General features: G+C 37.0%; 1 protein-coding gene across 4 annotated transcripts in view; it reads right to left on the reverse strand.

Annotated features, from left to right (window-relative positions):
- Window positions 1-4996: 4996 nt before the first annotated feature.
- The window catches only part of Als2 (alsin Rho guanine nucleotide exchange factor ALS2), an 85092-nt gene continuing 65530 nt past the window's right edge, over window positions 4997-24558 (reverse strand). For 3 of the 4 annotated variants that reach the window (XM_069995834.1, XM_069995831.1, XM_069995832.1), the window contains 11 exons: window positions 20921-21054; window positions 19300-19467; window positions 17715-17832; window positions 14546-14703; window positions 12930-13052; window positions 11796-11972; window positions 10751-10796; window positions 10075-10136; window positions 9405-9554; window positions 9070-9166; window positions 4997-6278 (listed from right to left, as the gene is read on the reverse strand). In XM_069995834.1, the coding sequence (XP_069851935.1) occupies window positions 6240-6278; window positions 9070-9166; window positions 9405-9554; window positions 10075-10136; window positions 10751-10796; window positions 11796-11972; window positions 12930-13052; window positions 14546-14703; window positions 17715-17832; window positions 19300-19467; window positions 20921-21054 (1272 nt within the window). In that variant the 3' untranslated portion in view covers window positions 4997-6239. The remainder of the gene's footprint in view (window positions 6279-9069; window positions 9167-9404; window positions 9555-10074; window positions 10137-10750; window positions 10797-11795; window positions 11973-12929; window positions 13053-14545; window positions 14704-17714; window positions 17833-19299; window positions 19468-20920; window positions 21055-24558) is intronic. The other variant, XM_069995833.1, reaches the window with a different exon arrangement.

Raw genomic sequence — 24558 nt, forward strand, 5'->3', positions numbered from 1 at the left:
ATTCCCCTAACATCAACTTATCTGACCATTTCTGCTTGTTTTAGACATATACTAGTTATTGCAAATAAGGGAAACCATGGGATCTATGTTTCTTTGGGCTTGGCTTACTTCACTTAATATAATTTTTTCTGTCTTTCCTAACAAATGGGGCAATGTCATTCTTTCTGATGGAGGCATAGAATTTCATTGTGTATATATACCACATTTTCTTGATCCATTCACCCTGCACCAGAATCAACTCCAAATGGATCAAAGACCTCGGAGTCAAAGCAGACACTCTGAAAACATTACAGGATGGAATAGGAGAAACCCTAGGTCTCCTTGGCACAGGCCCAAATTTTCTTAAAAGAGACTCAGAAACACAACAAATCAAAGAAAGGTTGGACAAATGGGATTGCATGAAATTGCAGAGCTTCTGCATGGCAAAGGACATAGCTAGCAAGATCAATAGAAAGTCCACGGATTGGGAGAAGATCTTCACTAGCCATACAATGGACAAGGGTCTCATATCTAAAATATACCTGGAACTCAAAAAATTAAATCCTCCAACAACAAATACTCAAAGAAACAACTGTGCAATAAATAAGTGGGCTAAAGACTTAAAGAGAAACTTCTCTGAAGAGGAAAGAAGGATGGCCAATAGACACATGAAGAAATGCTCAACCTCCCTAGCCATAAAAGAAATGCAAATCAAAACAACATTGAGATACCACCTCACTCCAGTTAGCATGGCTAAAATCAAGAACTCTAACAACAACAAATATTGGAGGGGATGTGGACAGAAGGGAACACTACTGCATTGTTGGTGGGAGTGTAAACTTGTTCTACCACTTTGGAAAGTAGTATGGAGGTTCCTCAAAAGACTTCACAGAGCTCCCCTATGACCCAGCAATCCCACTTTTGGGCATTTACCCAAATGATCACAGACAAGACCATACTAAAGCTACCAGCACAACTGTGTTTATTGCAGCATTATTTACCATAGCTAAGATATGGAACGAACCCAGATGCCCCTCAGTAGATGAATGGATCAGGCAGTGGTTTCTATAGTGAGTTTCAATTAGAATAGCTTCTAAAGTCAAACAAGAGTGTAAAAGGCCCTAAGTTCAAGCCCCACTGCCAGCACCAAAAATAAACAGATAAATATAAAAAAGCTTCTAGTAAATCTACAGGCAACTTCAGGATTATCTATTTTATTATTTATTTGTTTATTTTCTCAGTTGTGAGGCCTTCACTCTGGGCCTGGGCACTGTCCCTCAGCTCTTCAGCTCAAGGCTAGCACTCTACCACTTGAGCCACAGGGCCACTTCCAGCTTTTTCTGCTTATGTGGTGCTGAGAAATGGAACCCAGAGCCTCATGCATGCAAGGCAAGCACTCTACCACTGAGTCATCTTTCCAGCCCAAGGATTGTCTATTTTAAAAGGTTCCTTTGACTAACTCTTTCAACCTTATAGATATAACTAATAATTCTCTTCTGTCCAACTGTAATGGATTCTAAAAATTGCACTTGCCTAATCATCTTCAGGCTTCTATGACAAATTTACTACAGATTGAACTTTGTCATCCTCCTTCTCCCCTTTTTATTTTGGAGCCTTAGTCTCCAAAGTGATGTGATTTGGAGACTGGACCTTTGGAGATAAGTAGGTTTAGGTGAGGTTACAGGGGCAGATCTTCCATGATGGCATTAGTGCCCTTCACAGAAAGCTTATTCTGTCTGTGCTATCTGACTTGTGAGGTCAGGAAATAAGTCCTCATAGGAACGAACTATGCCAGCATTTGAGAAAAAAAAAGAATTCTATTGTCTAAACTACCCAATAATCCTATGGTATTTTGTTGTTACCCTCTAAAATTAGAAAAAAGTAATAGAAATTCCAGTATGTTGTGCATATAGCACTCATCATTTGTTTCAATTATCATATCCATTAGCTTTCTGTTTCCATCTCCCAGGTATTACATCTGTAGCATGTGGTGGAGCAGAGAATTTTGAGTTGTTCATGCTGCAGCTTCACTTGAACAGTGCTTGAACTATATAGCAAGTGCACAGTATTTCCAGATGTTGCTAAGGTCAGAAAAACAAGTAGTGAAAATATAAAAGGCTAATCTCACCCACATAGAGAGCAGCTGGAACTTCCTCCTGAGGTGCAGGAGAGCTGAATTCTCCGTGTGTGCCCTTCTTCTCCTCCCTGTCTTGCTTATACCAACCTTAACCTCTTTTTCCACCATAACTTAAAATCAGGAGCTGAAGGGAATCTTCAAGAGATAATAAAACAGAACCTATACCTTTTCCAGATAAGGAATTTCACATTTAAAGAGGAATTTAGTAGAGTTCAGGAATAGAAAAAACCAAAATATTATACTCTGTTTACCTAGTCCTTAAAGGTGCTGGTATCTGGAAAAAGACTGTGATGCTTTTTCTTTCTTATCATAACTTCTGCATCAACTTTGTTAGCAGAGACTTACCTGTTTCTGCTGTCTCAAGGCTGGGAATTCTTGTTTGAGATTGCAAACACTCACCCACATACAACTCAAAGCTAATTAAATAACAAGCACAGTTTGCCAGTTCTTGTCACTGATTTACAAGCTGCATTACTATTAAGTTCGAAGGCATTGGTCCTAAACATTACCTTCAGTATTTCTATTAGCTTTCAAAAATGAACTGGTAACTACTCAATGTTTTAATGTTTTTCAAAATAATTCTTTAAGACAGACAGGTTCTGACAAAAAAAAAGGACTTGAAAACTTAATGATAAAAAATGATCTGTAAAAAAATGGTTTGTTTCCTTGGAGTCACTGCTATTGATTAGGATTAGAATAAATGCTGTTTTACTCAAGACACATGACAATACATTATTTCATACTTAAGAAATGGCTTCTCAGAGGAATCTACTCTTTCAAAAATCGTACAATTTCCTATGTAATCTGAGTTACTACGAAACTCAACCAGGTAGATTCGATTACCCAGAATTCTATCTTTACCTATTAAAAATGACAGTTGTCGAAGATATCCTCTGAGGATTTTTTTTGGGCAGTCTCTTACCTCCAAGAGTATAAACATGCAATGTTGCTCCTATTCAGATGAAAGCCTGAGTAGCAAATAATAGTGGGCTATTAGCGACCAAAGTCACCTCACTGCTCTAGGTAAAACCTCTGCACATCCTCTTTGATTTAATCCACAGATCTAACCCTGCCTGATTACTCAAAATCCTTACCTGTCACAAATCATAAGCATTCCTGGCATCAAAAATCTAATTTATACCATTCTTAAACTTGTCTCTTCTCACACATTACAAGCACAATTAGCACTAAAAATATTCATATCTTTGTTGATAATGGGCCTCCCATAGACGACTTTTTTCTTTTTGGTCAGTCATGGGGCTTGAATTCTGGGTGTGGGCACTGTCCCTCAGCTCTTCAGCTCAAGGCTAGCGCTCTACCACTTGAGCCACAGAGTCACTTTGGCCTTTTCTGTTTATGTGGTGCTGAGGAATTGAACCCAGGGCTTCATGCATGAGAGGCAAGCACTCTACCACTGAGCCACCTTCAAAGCCCAGAAGATGATATTTTTAATGAAAGGTAAAACTGTGAAGGCACCCGGAGTAAATCAACTTCTGAACCTTTGTTTTCTCATGTTCTGGTGAAAAATATCAGGCCAGTAATGAGACCCATCAGAAACAGATTGTTCTGATCCATCCTATCAAGCTTCTCTTCTGAACTTAACAAATATTTCATTCTTCTACCTCAGACTGTAGCTACAGTCAGGTCTGTCAGTATTGGGGTGGTGGGGGGAGAGACTAGTTCTGGATCTCACAGGAAGAATAGAAGACAGAGTACTGCTGAACAAGACAAAAAGCCCAAGCAGCACTGAGCATTATCTAACCTAGATTCAAAATTAAAGATGCTTCATCTCCCAATTGTAGAGGAAAAACAGAAACTTGGAAACTTAACATATTTGTGAGCTTTTCAGCACAGTGTATTTTATCAAAAGCGCTTACTTTTAATGGATTTTTCATGTCTAACTCATTTTTTGAGAACTTCCAATGGAGAACTCAGCCATGAAATAACACCTGTGGCAGCTATAGCTGGAAAGAGCACTGGAACTAGAATGGAGACGGTCAGGCTGAAGTCCTAGATCTGGAAATGAGCAAATCACAGCTATTCTTTGTTGCGAAACAGGGACAAAAGGGTTGATTCCTGCCTTCCAGGGCTGCTGTGATCGATCATTCTCTGTGAATGTGAAAAATGATCATATTTGTTGCATGAACGTTAAATATTTCTATTTACAAACCTGGCCTGGAGGAGATTCAGTTTTCCATCAAGTGAACTCAAAATGTATCATTTTTGTTACCTAAGAAGCCTAAATATAACATAAAGACTCTAAAGCAATTGTTTGGTTTAATCTATGACTCCAATAAATGATGGATTGCAACATTTTCCTTAGAATGGAGACCGACTACCATCACTTGAGAATTTCCAAGTTTGTCCACTTCCACAAAATACGGAGGTAAACATTTAATAAATTTGTTTTAATAGCCAATTATACTATTTGTACATGTACAGAAAAATTAAACAACCCTTGATGGAAATGCGAAGTGCTTAACATAGACAACTTTTTGAGAGTTGGTTCCTTTCCAAATAGAACAGTTATGTTCTGGCCGATGGCAGAGGCAAGGTGGAAAAGCTCCTTGAAACATTACAACTGTGAGATGATCATCTGTTTCTAACCAGAAAAAAAAAGTAACAAAAACAAAATGAAAAATGATTAAGTATCAAATATACCTTTTATAATAGCTTTCTTTTGGGCCTCTTGTCCTTGGGTCATTAGGATCAGAATTAACTCCTTCTTTGTCAGCAAAGATGATTACTGTTTATATTAAAAAGAGCTATCTTTTTAGTCCTCTGAGGCCGAAGGTCTCACAATGTTGGCAAAAGGAACACTCAGCCTGGGTTTCTTTTAAGTCTGCCCTATGTCATTTCTTCCACAATCATGAAACCACCTTATAAAGATGAATGAAATTTATTATGAAAATTGCTGTAACATTACAGCCAACATTCCAAAACAATATTTTAACAAACATTTGTCTTGATTAGAAAGTAGAGCAGGAACCATGATCGTTTTTCAGAAGCTGTTAACATCTGCGGAGTCACTTCACCTAATCAGAACATTATGTCCGCTCACCATGGTACGTATGGGTTGAGATGATAAAGAGCACCTATATTATCCATAACAGCTACTAGTGTCACTAGTACAGTGTACACCAACAACCTACAGTAGGACAGTAAAAAAACAAAACAAAACCAAACACTAAAATGTTGAGGTGCCATAATACTTTTGAGATGGGAAAAGCCAAAGCTTCTTTCCTCTTTCTTCCCATCAGATTCAGTGCGAGGTAAAGAACCACAACAAAGGCCGGGGAATACTGCAGTTCTTTCGCTGGTATTCCATATAACAGGTTCCTTGCAGAAGCTTGTCAGACTTTTAGTCCCAAGCATTGGAATCCAGTGTTGCGTACAGACAAATGCTGATGGGCATTTGAATTCCAGTGTATTGACTCTCTATGTTACTGAGGACACCAAAAACAAAATTCCTATGTTGATTTTAATCAAGTGGCAGAACACTGCTGTGTGGATGCTCTCCATGTTTGGGGTTAGGGTGTGGTAGTCTCTGCACTACTCTAGTGTAAAAGCTTAGAAAAAGTTAAAACTGCAGTTTAAAATTTTATTTTCCCATCCCTAGCACAGAAGCATGCCGCACACGTGACTGGAAAGGGCCTATGGAGGCGCAGTGTGGCTGCCGTAGTTTCAGCCTGCTTCTTGCCAAGGGATCCAGGGAAGCTGCAGATGGATTCAGGCAAACCAGAAACTCAAAAATATTCACCAACTTCTTTAATGTAAGAAGCTGACCATGCTGGGAATTTTTCTTACAATATCATGTGGTTGACATATCCTTCTCTGTGGGAATGGATAGCCTTGTTTTCCAAATATTAGATGTATGAAACCTTTGGAACTGAACACAGGCCAAGGACTGATCTAATTAGATTTCATTCTCTCTTAAAGCTATAGTCTCTGTCTCCCCTGTGGGCTCAGGATTCTAATTATTAGTAAGGCTCAGAAATAATGACCAAATAATACAAAGTCCTTTCCAATTTCAATATTGTTCTTTTTTGTCACTGCAAGAAGATTCCAGATGGCTCTATAATGCTTGGTGGTAGATAATCCCATTTGCAAGCTGTTATGCAGTTTAGTTAAGCTTCTCACGCTGAATCTGGTAGTAACATGCCTGAAAGAGTTCAAAACAAGTTCAATTTTAGTTTTAAAGAAACTACATAGAGCCATACACTTAGGACTAAAGAAAGAAAACCTCTTCATACTGAGAGCCCAACAAATACAGTAGCTTACACCTTTCCGTTTCAAGTCCCTCATCCAATGGCTATTTTTGGTAATTAACAAGATTTTGCATATCTTCTCTCTAATCTTTAAACAAACAAAAAAACCTATTTTCTTCATCAAGTAGAAATGCCATGATATTTACTGATGACCAGGTATCTAGAGCATACTGGTCACTTACAGTTACTTAGACAAGAACAATCAGAATCATTTGACATGTTCAAAAAGCCTAGAGATTAAACATCACTGCACCCTAGAGCATCAGAATTTTTACCTTAGAAGCATTGCAGTGTTTCTAAAAATTCAGGTTTGAGAATTACAAGGAATACCACATCCAGATGAGCAATGTTTCCCACTTTTTTAATTCCTTAGGATAAATTCTCAGGAATAGGATTACTGATCAAACCTCACTAACATGTTTACTGTTGTGGATACAAACATTAGTAATAATTTATAGGAATTATTTTTGTGTGGGTTTTTTTAACTGTATTTTATTTTGTCTTTTCTTTTTTGGTACTGGGGAGCGAACCCAGGATGTTGCACTTGCTAGGCAAGCGCTTTGCCACTGAGCTACATCCCAGCCCAATTTATAGGAATTATTATATTGCAATAGCAAATACCCCATTATCATAATTTGTGAATGATGACTTTACTCTAAATCTGCCAGAATGGGGTATAAGTTAGAAACATTCTTGCTAAACTGAGAAGACACAAAGTGATTATTTAAATGAAAATTTACTGATTCAGTTTCTTTTTGTTCTGTTTAGAGATATTCTTCATAAATAATAATATAAGTAATTTGTGGCCAATATTTCCCTTGGCTTCCTCTTTTTCAGTTTAATAAAAATGTTAATGTTGTTTGGTTTAAAAGTTTGAAAAGTCAACACAAGTCAAAATTTAACATTCCTTTTAATTTTTCATCATTTTACCCATCTTTTCTTTTTTCTATAAACTCCAAATAAAATTTACTATTCAACCTTTCTTCCAAAATTGCTAATAAACTATCCAATACTTACTTTACCATTTATTCAATGTTTTTTATTTTCCATTTTGGGTTTCCTTTTTTTTTTTTTTTTGGGTCTGGCCGTGGGGCCTGAACTCTGGGGCTAGGCGCTGTCCCTCAGCTCTTCAGCTCAAGGCTAGCGCTCTACCACTTGAGCCATAGCGCACCACTTCCGGCTTTTTTCTTTTTTCTTATGTGGTGCTGAGGAATCAAACCCAGGGCCTCGTGCACGCAAGGCAAGTGCTCTACCACTGAGCCACCTTCCCAGCCCCTGGGTTTCCATTTTTTAAAATTTTCTTGTGAAGTTCTTAGAACAGGACTGTTCCTATATAAGGATTATCCTTTCTATTTAGGTATTGTCTATTCAATTGACAATAACATACTATTTCATCTTAATTATTTTAATTTATAATGTTTTACTAACTGCAGAGTGGTCTGCTCTCCCTCTTTTTTTTTTTTTTTTTTGCTTATGTGGTGCTGAGGAATCGAATCCAGGGCCTCAGGCATGCAAGGCAAGCACTCTACCACTGAGCCACCTTCCCAGCCCCTCTCCCTCTTTTTTAAGGGTGGTTTTTGCTACTTTCTATTTGCTGTTCTTCCAATAACCTTAGAATGATTCTATTAAGTTCCAAGAAAAAAAAATCAAGGTGGGGAAATTAAAATACTTCAACAATCCCTAGAGTACATCCAGATCAGAGAACCTTATTGTAACATACTGGATACAGTAGATACAAAGGAACAAAAATAGACCAAATCAGTTGGGTATGGTGGTGCATGCTATAATCTCAGTACTCTGGAGGTAAAGACAGAAAGACTGGGAGTCAGACTAAGATACATAGTGAGATCCTATTCAAATTCATTATTTGTACACTGTCCTGTTTCCTATTTTAGTTCCACTAAAAAGTTCTGTTGGATACTTTTTTTTGTATGTTTTTATTGTAATAATGCTGTACAGAGGGGTTACAGTTACATGAGCAAGGTAATGAGTACATTTTCTATTGAGGATTGTTGCCTCCTCCTTTGCTGTTGGATACTTTCTGTATCTGTAAGAATTCTGTTTCTTTTCTTAGGTCAGAGACTCGAACTCCAATTCAGTACCTGATGCTTTCATTCACTGGTCAGCACTTTACCAACTGAGCCATGACTCCAACACCTTTCTGTTTCTTTTCTACAGTTATAAAAGTATTTACAACATTTTGAATGATCTATTTACAAAGACATTAAGTAAGTGAATAATTTGCTTTCAGATTTTAAAGAATAACTGGCTTACCCAATTTAATATATTGTCATACTTTTAAATATCAAAAACTTGCATTTTCATTCAATTTTCCTACATAAAAGAAAATGGCTGAGTGCCGGTGGCTCACACCTGTAATTGTAGCTACTCAGAAGGCTGAGAGCTGAGGACTGAAGTTTGAAGTCAGACCAGGCAAGAAAATCAGTGAAACTCTTATCTCCACTAAACTACCAAAAAATTGGAAGTAGAGCTGTGGCTTAAGTGGTAGAGTGTTATCCTTAAGCAAAAAGGTTCAGGGACAGCACCCAGGCCCAGATTTCAAGCCCAAGAGTGGAACAATAAGAAGAAGAAGAAAAAGAAAGTGATTAGTGGAAGACTTACAATATAGTAAATGAAGAATAGCTTACAAGATAAGCATTATTTTTAAATAATACTGACACTCACCTTCAAGGTGGTGAACATTATACCTTGTTCCCCATGCTGAAGATAGGGGTCCATCAAGTCCTCAATGAGGTGCACCTCAGAGCCTAAATTCCTAATCCTGCCCCAAAGAGAAAAAGATACTAAGTCATTTCCATTTACAAGGTCTTCCTCTTTTTGAACCAATTGATAGGAAGAAAAAGTGAAATAAGGTGGTAATACCATAGTAGAGTGTGTTAACAGAAGTAAATTTTTATTCTCTATAAGGAGAACACAATCCTGTCATCATTTCAGAAAAACTCAACAGCAGACTCTTATAATAAGGCTCAGTATTAGGGAAGTCAGAAAACATTAGATACCTGGCCCGTAGCACCACATATAAGAAAACGGGGAAAAGGTCATCCATGGACCATAAGAAGTCTTCCTGGAGTGATGCCAGGACGTTCTGAGAGATCTCTTCAAAAGTCTGCTGGATGACCTTAAGTTTGTCTGATGGGGTAAAGGTTGTGCTGTTGTGAAAAATGAAATCACACAAACAAGTCCATTAATTTCTTAACAAAGCTTGGAACTGGTCTTATTAAATTTTTGACAATATTTCCTTCTGAATTTCACATGTCTCAAATTAGACATGAAGCCTACTGAATCACGGAAAGGGATGATCTCAAGGGAAAAGGCCTCCAAGTAACAAGAGTTCATACGAAGAGTTTGTAAATTAAGTGTTATTTCTTTCATGAAATCTTTTTTTATTATATGTTCTTTTCTTTAACTAAGTGGGAATTAAGTTCATAGAATTTCTATTTGGCTAAAGATGTGAGAATACATATAAATTTCTGGAGTAGGCTGCCCACTACTTTTGAAAATGCAGAGTATTTCAGAGTAAAAGAAGAGACTTTCTGATCTCCAGATTGAGTATAGCAAAGTTTGGGAGTGGAGAGGGGGCACTGAAGGGAAAAAAGAAAAGAGCTTATCAACATCATAATGGACTAAACACTACTTTTATTTGTAATTTTTCAACAACTTAGATATCACCTGATCTGCTGCAGGCATTCTACTGCTGAAGCAAAACAAGCATCTTTCGTAGTTGGTAAAACCTACAGAAAAAAAAAAAAGGAATCAATAAAGATCAAAGAGGGGAGATTGCAACAATAAAACGAAATAACAGCTGGTGAGTGCAGCTCCCTGGTGGGTAATTGAAACTAACACAAGTCTGAATACTGTCCTACCAAAGTAAAATGAATTGTTTTTCCAAGTAGTTCATAGAACTTAAGGTAAAAATCCATGACATGTTTATAATTTTCTATCCCAGAGCACCTTATAATATGCAAGTTTCAATCTTGCTGCTGACCTACAAAACATCCTCTAATGTTTCCGAATGAAGTGTCCACCTGCAGATCTTAAAATGGATTCTGTCATATAGTCCTGTCTGGACTTAAAACTCATGATCTTCCACTCCTATGTCCGAAGACAGGAAGACAGACTCATTCCACCATACCCAGCTTCAATGTTAAATCCCTACTCTTGGTTTAAAACTCAGTGTGCCCTGACTGTTGTCATGTAGATGCTTCATATACCTTTATTTCAGACTCTTCACTGGGGACCCAAGGGCAAGGGATGCAGACAAAATGTGCGTGCAAGAATTTTTTTCTATCTTGAAACTTCATAACAAAGGAAAAGAGCATACGTAAGAAAACTAAATCTACTATACCTTTTTACTCTCTCCAAGGATTGACAAGGTCACTGGCCAAAATTTCCTATAATAAAATCCGTAAGTGGTTAATATAAGATGTTACTATTGTAGATATATGCCCATTAAAAAGCTGATAGCTAAATTGGCTTCTCTGTTCTGATCATGATCAGAAGTATCTATAATATCTCAGAGAGATATTACTAATTATTAATGATACTGACTAAATTCTTTCATTCAGTTTTATCTCATTTTTACTATTAAATTACTCCACTGAAAAAAATTACTTTTCAACTAAAGCTTATTCACTTTTCTTTTGCAAGTCCCAGGCTTGACTCAGGGCCTGGGTACTGTCCCTGAACTTTTTTCTGTTCAAGGCTAGCACTCAACACTTGTGCCATTTCTGGCTGTTTCTGTTTATGTTGTACTGAGGAATCAAACCTAGGGCTTCCTGCAAGCACTCTACCACTGAGCCACATTCCCAGTTCTTTATTCACTTTTTTTGAAAGCACAAACACATAATTATAGGGGATTAGCCTTTTCACTGCACTCTTTCATAGTATTTCCAAGGAGCAAGAAATAATACCTTAGGACAGAAGGAACACCTCTAAGACTCTGAAATCAATTGTTAATGGAGAAGGAAGGAAGAGAAAGAAGCACAGTAGCAAAGTTGAATACAATTAATTTTTATAAGGAAGGTTTATATAAGTAGTTTTTTGATTTAAATGATTACAAAATACCAAGCAAAACAAGTCATTTAACTTTTTTTTGAGGGGTGGGGGGTTGTGGGGCTTGAACTCAGAGCCTGGATGCTGTCTTTGAGCCTCTTTGTGTTCAAAGCTAGTGCTCTATCACATATGCCTCAGGGCCATTTCTGGTTTGTTGAGGTGGTTAACTGGAGATAAAGAGTCTCACAGGGACTTTTCTGCCCGGGCTGGCTTTGAACCACGATCCTCTGATCTCAGTCTCATGAGTAGCTAGGATTACAGATATGGCCACCTGTGCCTGGCCTCTGATAGATTTTAAATTAAAAGCTTTTAGTAGCACTCTTAGCTGCTATACTTACTTCTGAACTCCAAGAAAGCCCAAGAGAGCAATATCTGTCTGTTTATTTAAACGCAGAACACATTCCCAATAAATGTCTTCCTCACGATCATTATCCAAGGCATAGAGCATGAACAATGGTGGGTAGAGCCGAGGTAGTAGCACAGGAAGCAGTAATCCAGAACTTGTTACGACGTAACTACAAATATTAGAGTGGGAAGATAGAAGTATTCTTATTATAACTAAATATAGAATAAAAAATAGAGCTTCTTTTCCTAAAATTTAAAAGTGCAAACATGACATGTTAAAGAAGTTATGTTACTCTACTCTTTTGGGGCAGTACTTGGGTTTGAATTTGGCTTCTTGCTTGCTCATTGTATCACTGGGGCCATGCCCCCAGCCCTTTTTTTAGTTGACTTTCAAATAAGGTTTCATATTTTTGCCCTGGATGGGCTTTCAGGCTTGCATAGGCTTGCCTCAAATTGTGATTCATCTGATCTCTATTTCCCAAGTAGCTATGGCTGCAGGTGTGCTCTGCTACAGTCTGGCCTGTGATTGTACTGTTTAAATATAGAATCAACAGGAGCAACTTATATATTGCTTTGTCTTGGACCAACTACAAATTCTATTCAATAACTGGAAATCAAACCCAAAATCTTGGTTTCCTTTTCTCTTTGCAGGTATTAGTGCTTGATTAACTTGGTTTTCTTTGTTCACAGTAGCTGGAGCTCCACCACTTGAGCCAAGCCTCTGACCTGGCTTTTTTGCTGGTTAACTAGAGGTGGACTTTCGCAGACTATTCTGCTTTGACTAGCTTAGAACCTCTATCCTCCAGGTCTCAGCCCCTTATGAAAGTAGGGTTATAGATCTATGCCACTGGCTTTTGTTTCCACCCTAAGGCTGCTTTTTCTCTGAGGCTCTTTCTATGTTGGCATGAAGTTGCTAAGCAACATTTGTTGCTGATTGTTCCTGATTGTGGTTGCTCTTTGTTGAGAGAAAACTAGACACCTCAGAGGACCTAGAGGACATCTAATCTGTCTATATCATTGTAGAAATGAGGGAACAGGTCTAGAGAAAGCAACTTAAAAGTGGGCATTTTGGATAGATTATCTAGCCTCTAACCCATATCTACACCATTTTACTTAATTCTACTTACCCTGGCTCTGGCGATTCAGATCTGGAATCTGACTTCCCAGTGCAAAATGATTTCCTTTCAGTTGGCAGAGGAGCAGAGAGAGGAATTGTACTTCCTTCTTCAGGAAGTTCAGGAAATAAGAACCTAAGACATAAGTACAGCTATACAATTACATTTCCAGAGGAGCTGAAATGAGTAAAAATATATCTCTAACTGTTAATCTATCTCTGGGCCTATGAAAGCAAACTTAACAAGTATTTTAGTGGCTCAGAATTCTAATCTGATGTGCTGTGGTTTTTTTTTCCTGCCTAGTTACTAAGAAATGAAGAATTCTAATCTACCTAAAAATATGTATCCTAACTGAAGCCAATTTATACTAACTCTAAGCAGAAACCATTATTCTTAGGTAAGCAAATACCAGGTGAAATTGTGTTCAATATTAAGAATCATTAATTATAGAAATCTCAACATAAGTTTAAAAGTTAAAGCTGATTTGCTGAAAGTTATTTTTTCTAGGGATCAAGGGACTAAATTATTGAAGGATTTTTTATTTGTTTTTGTCCTATAGCCTTGGGTTTTACCCTAGATTTTATCTCTGACTCTGGTAGGCTGGGAGACTACCATATTTTTTATACACTTAAACCTTGACCTTTCAAAGGTAGTTTGTATTCTTATCTATTTCTTGCCCCTTCCTCTGTTTTAATTTTATAGTTGGAAAAGCTAAAAAAAAAGATCAAGAAATTTATCTTCACCATACACATCTAGCTCACTGTTGGAACTGCAACACTCTATATGCAGTGTTAATATTTTTGGAGGACATACTACTCTTTAAAACCTGGAATACTTGCAATGCATTTATCAGTTTTGAAGATAACAGTATAATGAAGCTTCTGTCAAATTCATGAATGTTTATATATTTAATTCAACGTAGTATTTAAAAACATTAAGAAATCTTGCATCTAACAAGCTGCCTAGAACTATCATCTCCAAGATTCTTCATGGCTTGTTCAGCTACTGTTTTCATATCACCCTAATAGTCATCTTCCTTGACATATAAAATAGTAGAGCCATCCTCATTCCTTCCTATTTTTCTCTAAAGTACAATCATACTGACATAATGTATGTTTTATATCTTACTCTTTCTTCCCACTAGAATGTAAGTGCCACTAGAACACTGATTTTTTTTTTGTTTACTGATGCTAAGAGAAATATTCCAAGGGTATTTGTTGAATAAATAAATGTATATCATGCTGTTGTGAAGGACAGAGTAAATTCTCAGGAACAGAGCTTTACATTGAACTTTATCTACTCTGTGACTAGGGATTAGGAATATGATTTTGCCTAAAAAAATTATATCCAAATAAAAAGTGTCTTTCACACCAAATTAGAATCAAAATAACGAACATATTGAACTTCAGTTAAAGGAAGTAAATAGCTCTGGCTAAGATTTATCTTTTTTGCATTCCTAACATAAACATAAACTGAGAATACTTTTGCCAATTAATCTATTTAAGAACCTATGGCATTAAACCATTTTCTTGAATAATTTCTGTGATAAAGGGTAGATTTAGGGTGACAATACCAAAGGATTAGTGTAAACTACAGTTTTACAGCTTTCAGTGAAACAAATCTCTTACCTCACTAGCTGGAAAAGTCGCTTAAGGTATGACTTAATCTCCTTTACTGCCTCCTGCAGTAGTCGACGGTTGGCTCCTACACCTACGTATGTCATTCTATATACTGCGACTAGTGTCTCCACCAGTCTGCCCAGTGGATGCAGTGGAGTGTCACAGGCCTGAGAAGAAAGAGAATCAAGTAAATCAGTCAAAATACTTAAGAGCAGAAACAAGCCATCATTAATACACAATCTCATAAAATGATCATTTAAAAAATGTCAGCAGTTACATTACTTAACTGTGACCCCTCTGTACATCACCATTACAATAAAATAAAATTTTAAAAAATTGTCAGCAGTTAATTCCAAACATTGAATCTATTTAAATTACACATTGCTTTAGTTCCTAATGATTTTTTTTCTAATTACAGGTAATACTTGCACATTTTATGGGGAACAATATAGTGTTTTGGTATACTTATATATCGTGTTTGATCAACTCAGAATACTTAGGTTATCCATCATCTCAAATAGTTATCATATCTTTGTGATGAGAATATTCAAATTCTTTCATATAGATATTTCGAATTAAATGATGCCATACTGCTAAGCTACCCACAATAACCTTTTGTTTAATAGAATACCACCACTTATTTTTCTACGATGAAAAACTATTTGGCTATTAAAAAAAAAAGACTAAATCCTGTCATTTGCAGCAATATCAGTGGTATAGAAGGGCAAGTACAGTAAGACAGATACACATGATCTCCTTCATATGTGAAACTTAAACAAGTTGAACTCATAGAACTGGAAGACAAAACAGTGGTTACTGAGACTACTAATCTTAATCTGACTTCTTTTTTGACTTGGGAAAATATTCTTGAAAATGTTCACATATGTTTAATCTTGAAAATGTTTATATAATATATATCTATATCTATATCTATCTATCTATCTATCTATATATATATATATGAATGTTGAGATAAACATTCTAATGTATTTTTTTTTGGTGGTGGTGGTCATGGGCCTTGAACTCAGGGCCTAAGCACTGTCCCTGAGCTTTATTGCTCAAGGCTAGCACTCTAACATTTTGAACCACAGTACTACTTCCAGTTTTCTGGGGGTTAAATGGAAATAAGAATCTCATGAACTTTTCCTGCCTGGGCTGGTTTTGAACCATGATCCTCAGATCTCAGCCTCTTGAGTAGCTAGGATGACAGGCATGAGCCTCCAGTGCCCAGTGAATTTTAAAGTTCACAAAAATGAGCCTGGCATGGTTGTATATGAGGTAGTGCAGGCAAGTAAGTATCCAGGCCAGCCTGCCTTCACAGTAACACTTTGCTTAAAACAAAATAAAACAAAACAAAAACCTTCACAAAAAGTATGTAAACCATTACCTCAGAGAAATATAAATGCTGACTGTTGATACTTTCCCCATAATTATTAGCTTTTATTAGTTCAAAAGGGTTTCATTGTGGTACTTTCATCTATATATACAATGTACCAAATCAAAATTCACCATCTATCATTCTCCTCCTCTCCTTCTTTTTTTTTTTGGGGGGGGGGGTCTGGTCATGGGGCCTGAACTCTGGGCCTGGGCGCTGTCCCTCAGCTCTTCAGCTCAAGGCTAGCGCTCTACCACTTCAGCCACAGCGCCACTTCCAGCTTTTTTCTTTTTGCTTTGTGGTGCTGAGGAATCGAACCCAGGGCCTCAGGCATGCAAGGCAAGCGCTCTATATATTTATTATATTATATATTTAATTCAATGTAGTATTTAAAAACATTAAGAAATCTTGCATCTAACAAGCTGCCTAGAACTATCATCTCCAAGATTCTTCATGGCTTGTTCAGCTACTGTTTTCATATCACCCTAATAGTCATCTTCCTTGACATATAAAATAGTAGAGCCATCCTCATTCCTTCCTATTTTTCTCTAAGTACAATCATACTGACATAATGTATGTTTTATATCTTACTCTTTCTTCCCACTAGAATGTAAGTGCCACTAGAACACTGATTTTTTTTTTGTTCACTGATGCTAAGAGAAATATTCCAAGGGTATTTGTTGAATAAATAAATGTATATCATGCTGTTGTGAAGGACAGAGTAAATTCTCAGGAACAGAGCTTTACTTTATCTACTCTGTGACTAGGGATTAGGAATATGATTTTGCCTAAAAAAATTATATCCAAATAAAAAGTATCTTTCACACCAAATTAGAATCAAAATAACAAACATATTGAACTTCAGTTAAAGGAAGTAAATAGCTCTGGCTAAGATTTATCTTTTTTGCATTCCTAACATAAACATAAATTGAGAATACTTTTGCCAATTAATCTATTTAAGAACCTATGGCATTAAACCATTTTCTTGAATAATTTCTGTGATAAAGGGTAGATTCCCAGCCCCCTCCTCTCTTTCTTAAGACATTCAACAGTTTTCATTATTCTGTTCTCTGTTCATTATTCTGTGTCTATAAAGTACTTCACTCATATTCACCTCTAATACCCTTTCCAATCACTTCTACCTTCACCCCAAAACAAACTTGTTTAATATTCATATTCAGAACCTTGAATATAACAGAAAACAATGCATGTCATAATTTAAATTCTGCTGATCTAAGAGGGGTGAGAAAGAAGCAAAGGCGGCATTTTAGCATGCTTTGCTCATAAAACCTCTACTTTGCTAATTTTACCTTAAAAGATTTTTTTTTTTTTTTGGTCAGCCATGGGGCTTGAACTCTGGGCCTGACCGCTGTCCCTCAGCTTCAGCTCAAGGCTAGTGTTCTACCACTTGAGCTACTGAGCTACTTCCGGTTTTCTGGTGGTTTATTAGAGATAAGAGTTTCACAGAGTTTCCTGCCCGGGCTGACTTTGAACCATAATCCTCAGATATCAGCCTCCTGAGTAGCTATGATTACAGGTGTGAGCCACCAGCACCTAGCTAAAGATTTTTTAAACACTTATTTTAAACTTTGAATTTAATCCTTAGGAACCTCCTTGAGCATCATACAAAACTTAAAAAGTCTTTATCTTATTAAAGAGTTTATAATCATGAAGAAATATGACCTTACTAGTCAAGGTAGCAAAATAAATATTAAGAAAGTAAAACCAGGATCAGGTTAATATTTGAATGATCTATTGTAATAACAACATCAATTCACAAAGCCAATATAATTTGGACTCTACCTTTATTAAATATTTCTTAATGTCTTCATATTTCTCCACAGAGAAGGCACCAACATGTTGGGGAATGAATTCCAAACTCTCTAGTGTCTGAGTCTGTGAACGACTTAATATTTCTGGACTACAAAAAGGAAAAAGGAAAGCCCATTGTATATTTCACATCAAGAAAGCAAGATAATTGCAAATGTACACAGGAAATATATCACCAACTCAGGATAAAATGGAACATCCAGCACAGGCCCAAGTGAGTTCATAAAGGGTGGATGAATTGCCATGAGGCACTCTGTTTACATATTATCCAAAGCAACATTTAACATTATACATACTATAATGAGTTAATGAAAATTATGCTCCAAGCTAAACCATGCTGTTGAGAAATTAATGACATTAGCTTTAAGACCTGTTATAATAAGAAGGAAAATGAATAAGAAAAGCTAAAGGAAAAGAAAACTAAGTCAAAGAGCAAAGGAAGAAATGAAAATAGGCCCAAGAAGCAAGGAGCTCATAGTAATACAACAGGAGACATGGGAGATCACAGACAACTTCCTGAGGTTGTTCTTCTTGTCTCTCCATTACTTCCCTTGTACTTTTAGGTTCTCAGAATTTTCCTCTTAGGTACTACAGCCAGAAACTGCCCATTTCTGTGAACAGGCCAGACGTAGGGCCCAATGGTGGGATGATAAACAGAGAAGCACCAAAGTAAATAGGGTTTGATCTTGCCTCTTGAACTTGAGAATAACCAACACAGGGAAAAAGGTTCTACTTCTTTGAAGTTGTGACTCCTGCAAACTTCTTGCTCATAGTTGCTCTATTCACTGCCATTACCATTTAGCTACACAGGTACCTTAGTGGCTAGGGCATGGGAGTCTGGAGAACAAAAATGAAGACCAGTTAAGTAGCCTCCATTCAGTGTTTTAGAAGTCCTTGTCTCTCTCCTAGAGTTAGAGCTAGAGGTTTTTTTTTTTTTTTTTGGTTGGTCATGGGGCTTGAACTCTGGGCTTGGGCGCTGTCCATGTGCTCTTCAGCTCAAGGCGAGCGCTTTACCGCTTGAGCCACAACACCACTTCCAGTTTTCTAGTGGTTTTATTGGAGATAAGAGTCTCATGGACTTTCCTGCCCTGGCTGGCTTTGAACCGCGATCCTCAGATCTCAGCCTCCTGAGTAGCTAGGATTATAGGCGTGAGCCACTGGCGCCCGGCTGCTAGAGGGTTTTTCTCTGGATCTCTGGCTATCTGCACCACAGTGCTTATTTTCAGACTGCCTGAGTTCAAAGGAATACTGAAGCAAAAATTCATTAAACTCATTGATTTGGTGATACTATGAATTTAGGTGTTCTTCCTCAATTATCTGTTGATATATGCTTTACCAAGTTCTCAAATAGCTGTCCATATATTCTGTCCTGGTTTCATAATGGAGTTCAAGAGAAGATAAAGGATGAGTGCTTTAACCCAGTTTACTCACGAGAAGTACATCATTAACTTTTAAATTATATTTGTGGAGTTTAAATGTAGTGAACCTTGGCTACTTACTAGCTTTCAGTTTCATCTGCTGAACAGTTCTACCACATGCTGGGCAGGTATTCACTCACCTGTCTTTGTGCTGGCGCCGATTGATGGTCAAAGCCACAGCAATATTATCCCATGCTTTCCAAACTTCCCCTTGGCCTGGGCTCTCACAGCCCAGCTGATGCCAACACTCATCAAACACTGCTCTCCACTTCTCATCTGGTGGCACTGCCAAGTTCCCTAGCTTCCTGCTAATAAAGCCAAATCAACCTTCCATTAATCACTTCTTTATTGCAAACTCATTTCAAATTATAGAAGCTTTCTAATATACAACTGAGAATAATTCTGACTCACACTGTCTAAATTGGTGGCAGCTCTATTTTAAAATTCTGAATGAAAAATTGGAAGAGATAGTTTTTATCCAATTATTGTTTTTTAGATACTGCAACTGATACCTGTTTCTACATCTCCACAGAATTAATTTTAGAAACACAATTCCTATTAAAATGAAGACTTTTTGTACTTTGCACATTGCATGATAAGAATTGGGAAATGTATTAATTACATATGGAATTTAAAAAATACTCTTAGAAAAAAAATTTGGTACAGAAAATACATAAAGCCTCCACTGGAGCATAGATGAGATGCAATAACAAGAAGAAAAAGCTAACATTGCAAGCAAAAAGATACTAGCCCTTGTCAATATGGCAGCAACCAAGTGAAGTACATTCACTCACTTGGCAGTCTGAGCTTCAGGCAGTAGGGGGTGATTAGAAAGGGACGTAAGAATGCCAAGTAGTGGGCCTAGAAGAGGCCTACTCAGAGGTGCAGCCTCTCATGCTAGGTGAGTGATTTCAGACCATGGGACTTCTGCCTAATCTTACCCCTTGGTCCCATGGTGGGTTGGTGGCCTGGGAGAATTGGGAGAAACAGGAATCCAGACTATGAGTCTAAGTTGCATTTCTCTTCTTCTAAGGAGTAAGTTGAAAAGGGAAAAAACTCTGCATTTCGGACTTTGTGGGGTTGGGGTGTTGAATCCTCTGTCAACTGTCAGAATGTAGGATTAGCTTTACCACACCAGCAATGGCTTAGGTTAGGTTGGTGAGTTTTCTTTCCTTTTTTTATTAGTAATGTAGACTTTGTTCTTTTTCTTCATATATGAAGATTTTACTATTCTATTTGTGTGTGTGTGTGTGTGTGTGTGTGTGTGTGTGTGTGTGTGTGTCTTTCTTTTAAATTGAAACTCAAGTGGTATAGGAATTCCATTTAAGAACACCCTTTCAGGACTAGAGGCATGACTCAAGTGGTAGAGCACTTGCCTACAAGTTATATGCTCTGAGTTCAATTCCCAGTACCTCTCTTGCATCAGTTTGGACAACTGTACTATTAACAGTATTAACAGGACTGCTCTCACACTTGTAACCTTCTTTTTTGTACTACTGATATTTGAACTCAAAGCCTACCACTTAAGACATACTTTCAGCATAACACCTATAACTTTTAAACATTTACCTGATAAGGCTTATTTATAATTTAAACCAAGACTATAGATTTAGGTATCTACAATTTTGTCAGTTAACAATTCAGGGAAATTATATAGACTTTTTGTTTTTAAAAACTTGATTCTGCTTTTAAAATATTAATCTATTTGATGAAAACAAGACTACCTAAAAATTCAATAGTTAAGTCAGAAGAATTACTCACAAAACTTTGGGTCTGTCTTTATCAGTCTCATACAGACTAGGTTTGAAGTAAGTTCCAGTAATTTTTATCCCAGATCCCCATTCTCCATTAAAATAGCCTTCAATGTAATCTCCATTTGGCATAGTCAGTGTTCCCTAGGTGAAGTGAGAGGGGAGAAAAAGTAGAATTAGAGGAAGTATTTTCAGTTTTAAAAATTATGAAGAAGGGCTGGGAAGGTAGCTCAGTGGTAAAGTGCTTGTCTTGCATGCCTGAGGCCCTGGGTTTGATTCCTCAGCACCACATAAGCAAAAAAAAAGCCGGAAGTGGTGCTGTGGCTCAAGTGGTAGAGCGCTAGCCTTGAGCTGAAGAGCTGAGGGACAGCGCCCAGCCCCAGAGTACAGGCCCCACGACCGGACCCAAAACAAAACAAAAACAAAAACAAACAAACAAAAATTATGAGGAAAAGAAGCATTAAATTTTAACATATTTTTTAATTTGCTCTTTACCAATCTCTGCTCTTTGAGGGTTGCAGTTCAAAGCCAGCCTAAGTAGAAAGGTCCAAGAGACCCTACTTTCAAAATAACCAACAAAAAGCCATGCTGGAGGCATGGCTCAAGTGACAGAGTACCGAGCAAATGAGCAAGCAAGTAGTAGTGTGCTAGACAAACAGGCAAGTTGAACAAGCATGAAGTTGAGTTCAATGCCTAATACGACCAAAAAAGAAAAAAAATCATTTTTTTTTATATTTTAGTAATGAACAACCAAAAAATAAAATTTAAAAAATAACTGTCATTATAATAGCACTATATTTAGGAATAAATTTAACCAAAAAATGCAAGACATGTACACTGAAACTATATTACACTGCTGACAGAAATTAAAGATAAGCATGAATGTGAGCTATTCTATGTTAATGGCTTAGAAGATTCAATTTTACTAGGAAGATGGATTAAAAGAGTCAATAATATTAAGATGTCAATTCTCCCCCAATTACCTATATAGTCAATGTATTTGCTATCAAAATCTCAGCAGGCTAATCCTAAAGTTTATTTGGTACACACCTGTACCAAATACTCAGGAGGCAGAGGCAGGAGTACTATGAATGCTAGGCCAGCCAAGGCAGCGTGAGCAAGAACCTAATTTTGGAATATGGCTTACATGGTAAGCCATATATAGGGCTTACCTAGTATACAGGAGATGAGGGTAAAGAATCTGGGATGCTGAAACAATTTTTAAGAAGAACAAGGCTGGAAGACATACTTCATTTCATAATGTAACTCAAAATCTTCTTTTAACTTTATTTTTTGTTTGAGATAGTATCTAGCAGGCCTCAAAATCATGACCCTCTTGTATAAGCTTTCTGAGTATCTAGATTACAGAAATGTGAAACCATGCTTGGCTAAGATAATGAAGTGTTAACATAAGGAGAGACATACTGCACAAAGGAACATAGCTGAGGATCCAGAAATGAGCATATTTTATGGCCAATTAATTCCAACAAATATGTCAAAAAGATTCAGTGAGAAAAGGTAGGAGGGCAAGTAGTTTTTACATATAAAAAGACATCTACACTATTCACAAAATTTCACTACAGTAAATCCTAAATCTACTGATATAAGATATAAAAACTATAAACCTTTATTTTTTACAGTGGTGAGAATCAAACCTACAGCCTTGCATATGGTAGGCAAACATTCACCCACTAAGCTACATCCTCAGTCCGCTATAAAACTAAAAAAACTCCCAGCAATGGGTGCATATCTATAATCTTAATACACAGAAAGCTGAGGCAGAGGTTCATGAGTTCAAGGCCAGTTTGAACTATACTGTGAATTCCAGAACAGTCTAAGTCTATATAATAAGACTCTGTCTTCAAAAACAAAAATAATCCCAGAAATTTCTTGGAAATATTTTTTTAAATTGGACACCAAAGTCTGAGTTATAAAAATTCTTATGATAAATTAGACCTCATAAAAAGTTAACAACTTTTATGCTTTAAAAAGACACCATTCAGGGGGCTGGGAAGGTAGCTCAGCAGTAGAGTGCATACCTTGCAAGCATGAGGCCCTGGGTTCGATTCCTCAGCACCACATAAACAGAAAAAGCCGGAAGTGGTGCTATGGCTCCAGTGGTAGAGCGCTAGCCTTGAGCTGAAGAGCTGAGGGACAGCACCCAGGCCCAGAGTTCAGGCCCCATGACCAGCAAAAAAAAAAAAAAAAAAAAAAAAAAGACACCATTCAGAAAACAAGCTGGGTGCTGGTGGTTCATGCCTATAATCCTAGCTACTCAGGAGGCTGAGATCTGAGGATCACAGTTCAAAGCAGGAAATTCTGGGAGACTCTTATCTCCAATTAACCACCAGAAAACTACAAGTGGCACTGTGGTTTAAGTGGTAGAGCCCTAGCCTTGAGCTAAAGAGCTCAGGGATAGCACCCAGGCCCAAAGTTCAAACCCCACAACCACCAAAAAAAAAAAAAGAAGAAGAAGAAAGCAAAGCAAAACAAGTCACAGGCTACAGAAAAATATGTATAAATCACATATCTGATAAAAGACATATCCAGAACATAAAAAGAATTCATACAATTCAACAATAAGATTTGAATAGACATTTCATTAAAAAAGATACATTAACTAAACAAAATATGTCTGTATCACTAATCATTTGGTAAATGGCAAATTAAATATAGGAATATTGCTTTATACTCACTGGAATAGAATAACTAACTGTAAGAGGAAAACAGAAAATAGGAAAAATGCAGGTAACTTTTGTGAGTTAAGAATTTACTCTTTTTGCATATGGGTATCCATACGCAAAATGAAAAAATTAAAGTCCTTACACTTTGTTGATGAGAATGCAAAATAGAGCAACCACTTTGGAAATCATTTGGGAAGTTTCTTAATAGGTCTTCCAACATTTATGACATAACCCAACAATTATATTTCTAGTTAACTACTAAAAAGAAACAAAAACATGTATTAATACATAATGTTGTAGGTCAAATGTTCATATTGGTATTGTTCAGATTGGCATTGTTCACAATAGTCTTGAGTTAAAAATAAGACAGTGGTAGGCCAGGCATGGTGGTGCACTCCTCTAAACCCAGTTACTTGGGAGGCAGAGATAGGAAAATCACAGTTCAAGGTCAGTCTCGGGCCTTGTGAGTGAGTGAAACTGCATTGCAAAAACAAGCCAGGTGTGGTAAAGCAAGTTTATGGTTCCAGCTATAAGGGAGGCAGAGATAAAAGGATTGGAAGTCCAAGGTCAGCTTGGGCAAAGATAGTACAAGACACTATATATGAAAAACAAACTATCAAAGCAAAAGGATTAGAAGCATGGTACAAGGGGCAGAATGTTTTCATAACAAGAACAAAGTTGAGATCAATCCTCAACAAGAACAAAGAAGAAATAATCCAGTTTCCATCAACTAGTGAAGGGATAAATAAAATGTGGTTTGGAAATACTATATAGGGGAGAAAAGAAAATCAAGTACTATACAGGAAAACTTCAAAAATACTATGTTAATATTGTTTTTACTATACAGAATAAGCCATATGTGATTCCCTTTATAAGAAAGGTTTAAAAAAGGCAAGTCTTACAGGATAAGATCTGGAACTGAAGGCAGAAATAGAAGTAACTGAAAGAGCAGGAGCTCTTTCAA

This window comes from Dipodomys merriami, unplaced genomic scaffold, assembly GCF_024711535.1.
Source record: "Dipodomys merriami isolate MVZ:Mamm:240054 unplaced genomic scaffold, mDipMer1.0.p SCAF_49, whole genome shotgun sequence".
Lineage (NCBI taxonomy): Eukaryota > Metazoa > Chordata > Mammalia > Rodentia > Heteromyidae > Dipodomys > Dipodomys merriami.